This window comes from Crocuta crocuta, unplaced genomic scaffold (assembly GCF_008692635.1).
Source record: "Crocuta crocuta isolate KB4526 unplaced genomic scaffold, BGI_CrCroc_1.0 scaffold762, whole genome shotgun sequence".
Lineage (NCBI taxonomy): Eukaryota > Metazoa > Chordata > Mammalia > Carnivora > Hyaenidae > Crocuta > Crocuta crocuta.
In genome coordinates this window covers 414832-417434 of record NW_027529524.1, presented here as the reverse complement: position 1 = coordinate 417434, position 2603 = coordinate 414832, and the positions used below count along the sequence as shown (strand labels likewise).

The following is a 2603-nucleotide window of genomic DNA, read 5'->3' as shown; positions in this document are numbered from 1 at the left end:
TCACCTGAAACGGGCCACATGGATGTTCTCATAGACCTGGATTTCGGGTTTGAAATGAGGAATCGAGGCATCTGGGAAGAAGGAGCCATACGGGGTGCAGCAAGAGAAATTACCAGATAACTCACAGCTATATTCCTTACTACCCTCTTCCTCTAGAGAAATAGGGTATAGAGGCAAGATGTGAGCCCAACCTTCTGCCTCACACCCACATGCTCTCTTCTTTCCTCTGGGAGGGAGGGACTCACCTCTGCACTGAGCCCCCTGGACCCTTTGTCTCCAGAGCATGATGCTGAGGGCTAGGATGGTGAACCCCTGACCTGCTGTGAGCAACAGCATCAGGATCCAGGATACATCCCAGCCCACGGCAGGGGCACAGGGGGCAGGGGAGTCATCCATGGGGGCTACAGTAGGGGCAAGACAATAGGGATAAGGAGGGAGGTGGTGAGAGGTCTGTTCCCGTGTCCCAAAGAGAGGCTTCCCCCATAGTCTTGTGGGCTCTTCCCACCAGAAGATTTCACAAGCATCTTTGCCCCAGTTTCTACCAACCCACTTTGCCCATTTTCAAGCCTCTCATCCTGACCCTGTGAACAAATAGCAATACACCCCTTCCCATATATGTACAGCTAATTCCAGAGCAGACTGGCAGTCATAACTGCACTCTTTCCTTAAGAGTAATCCAAACTTTCAAGAACAAAGTGCCTTCCACTCATTAATTCTTCCGTTCATTCACTGCATGAACATTCACTGAGTGCCCACCAAATGCCAGGCGCCACATTAGGTGCTGGAGCTCTAGAGGGAAATAAGACCCAGTCATTGCTCGTTAATTGGCCTTTGCTTTCCAAAGTGATGGCAATTTGCTCCTCCCTCCTGCTTTGTAAAGGGGTTATCCTACATCCAATGGCATTCTTTCTATGTATAATGGACCTTTAATTGGAAAACAATTATACATTTTTCTCCTTCTACTTTCACTCTCAGTAGGCCATTATAACATCAGTGCATATATATTTTCTTCAAAAGACAATTCTCCCATCAATAATTCTTATTTACTTCCTCTCTGATATGGAATAGTCCACAAAAATCCTAGATTACCCTATTTCTAAATAATGGTATATTTCACCAGAATCCTTCTTGCCCTTCTTGGCCAGTGGTCTATTCCACCAGAAAGTTGGCTTAATCAACCCCCTTCTCTGTTACAGAGTTAGGCAATGAGAAAAAAGCCCTGTCCCCCTACAGGTGATGATCTGCTGCACCAGAAATCACCCCCAACCCAAATCTGGCCAGTTACAAAGTCAGGTCCTCCTCCCCTACCCAGCAGGTGCAGAATGTTCCAGAGGCAATATCCTCTCCCATATCCTCCTTCAGTTTACCTGCCAGGCTGAAGCTGACCCCTTTGTTATGAGGCATGAGGCAGCGGATGATTCTTGGTCTATGTTCCCTGGACTCAGAGAGCCCCTCCCCAGGACACACCAAGAGCAGGGCAGCCCCATCGCTCCAAAACGACTGTGTATGGCCCCTCACAGGACCCCTTCCCTCCAGCCAGGTCACAGAGTCTAGGTGTCTGGCAGGGGCCACAGAGCATAAGAGGACAGAGCAGGGGGATCCATCCACAGCCCGCGCGGATAGCTGGGATCCTGTGAGGAGAGAGGGACCTCTTAGTTTTTTTGCTGGGCTTCCTGGCCCCCAGTGGTCCCCGATCCGCATGTCTCCACTCACCTCTGAGCACGGAGACATCATACACCCTCCAGTTCTGGTACTTGTGATGCTGACCCAGAATGGCACACCAGTACCGCCCGGCGTCTCCCTCCTTGGACCCTTCCAGCCACAAAGAGTAGTTCCCCAGCAGTTTGAGCCTGGATGCCCTTATGGACCTTCCAGGTTCTGGGACTGGCCTGGCCACTTGGACTTGGGTCACCAGGGCAGTGGAGGAGCCTGCTGCAGGGCTGTGGAACCAGGACAGGAGTTCGTCTCCACTCAGAGTGGGTGGTGCGGGACATGGCAGCTCCATTGCCTCCCCAAAGACTACATAGATGGCCTGGATATTGTCTGTAGAGAGGGGGTTTTATGATGCTAGAAACCTCCATCAGATCAACAGCTCCCACTTGACCTCTAACCCCTGGCTTCTGCCCCTTGTGGGGTCTCCCAGCATGGGTCTTGCTATGAGCACAATTCTCAAGTGACAGCTATAAAAAAGTGAGGAGGGGAGAAGAAGGTAGGGCTTTCCTCCCCTCTCCTCCTAATGGGTGGGTAAGAGAATCTGAAGGCAAGAGGGAAAAGGCTGGAATAGTTGGCACATACCCTTATCTCTTCTTCTCATTTCTCCTTTTCTAGAAGCATTTATGTATCTATTCTTATTTTCTAAGGGAAACTGTACTTGATCTGGACCCTCATTGTCTCTGGGTCTTCCCCAGAATTAGAGGTAGGGGGAAGTCAGTTGGGGTAAATCTATTTTTTTGAGTCACACGCCATCCTCAGGCCCCTAAGGAGAAGCAATAGTTCCTCCCAACTTTGCAAATAGCTGAAGAACCCCCCACCTCCAGCTCCTTACCTGCAGCAGCCTGGGGGGGACCACATAGGGACAGAAGAAGGAGGAATAAGACCGCCAT

At 50.5% G+C, this 2603-nt stretch overlaps 1 protein-coding gene across 1 annotated transcript; it reads right to left on the bottom strand.

Moving 5' to 3' along the window:
- On the bottom strand, window positions 1–2603 carry LY6G6F (lymphocyte antigen 6 family member G6F). The gene is made up of 5 exons (XM_077760872.1): window positions 2546–2603; window positions 1714–2043; window positions 1368–1631; window positions 246–401; window positions 1–71 (listed from the first exon to the last, which is right to left on the bottom strand). Exons 1-5 carry the CDS (start codon window positions 2601–2603, stop codon window positions 1–3), a joined length of 879 nt encoding a protein of 292 aa, XP_077616998.1.

Bases quoted from the DNA above. Each gene is read 5' to 3' on its own strand.
- LY6G6F (XM_077760872.1), bottom strand. From the start codon at position 2,603: ATGGCGGTCTTATTCCTCCTTCTTCTGTCCCTATGTGGTCCCCCCCAG. The intron at 1,632-1,713 runs GTGAGTGGAGAC...CTCTCCTCACAG, and splicing joins TGATGTCTCCGTGCTCAGAG to GATCCCAGCTATCCGCGCGG. The intron at 72-245 runs GTGAGTCCCTCC...CCTTCTTCCCAG, and splicing joins CCAGGGGGCTCAGTGCAGAG to ATGCCTCGATTCCTCATTTC.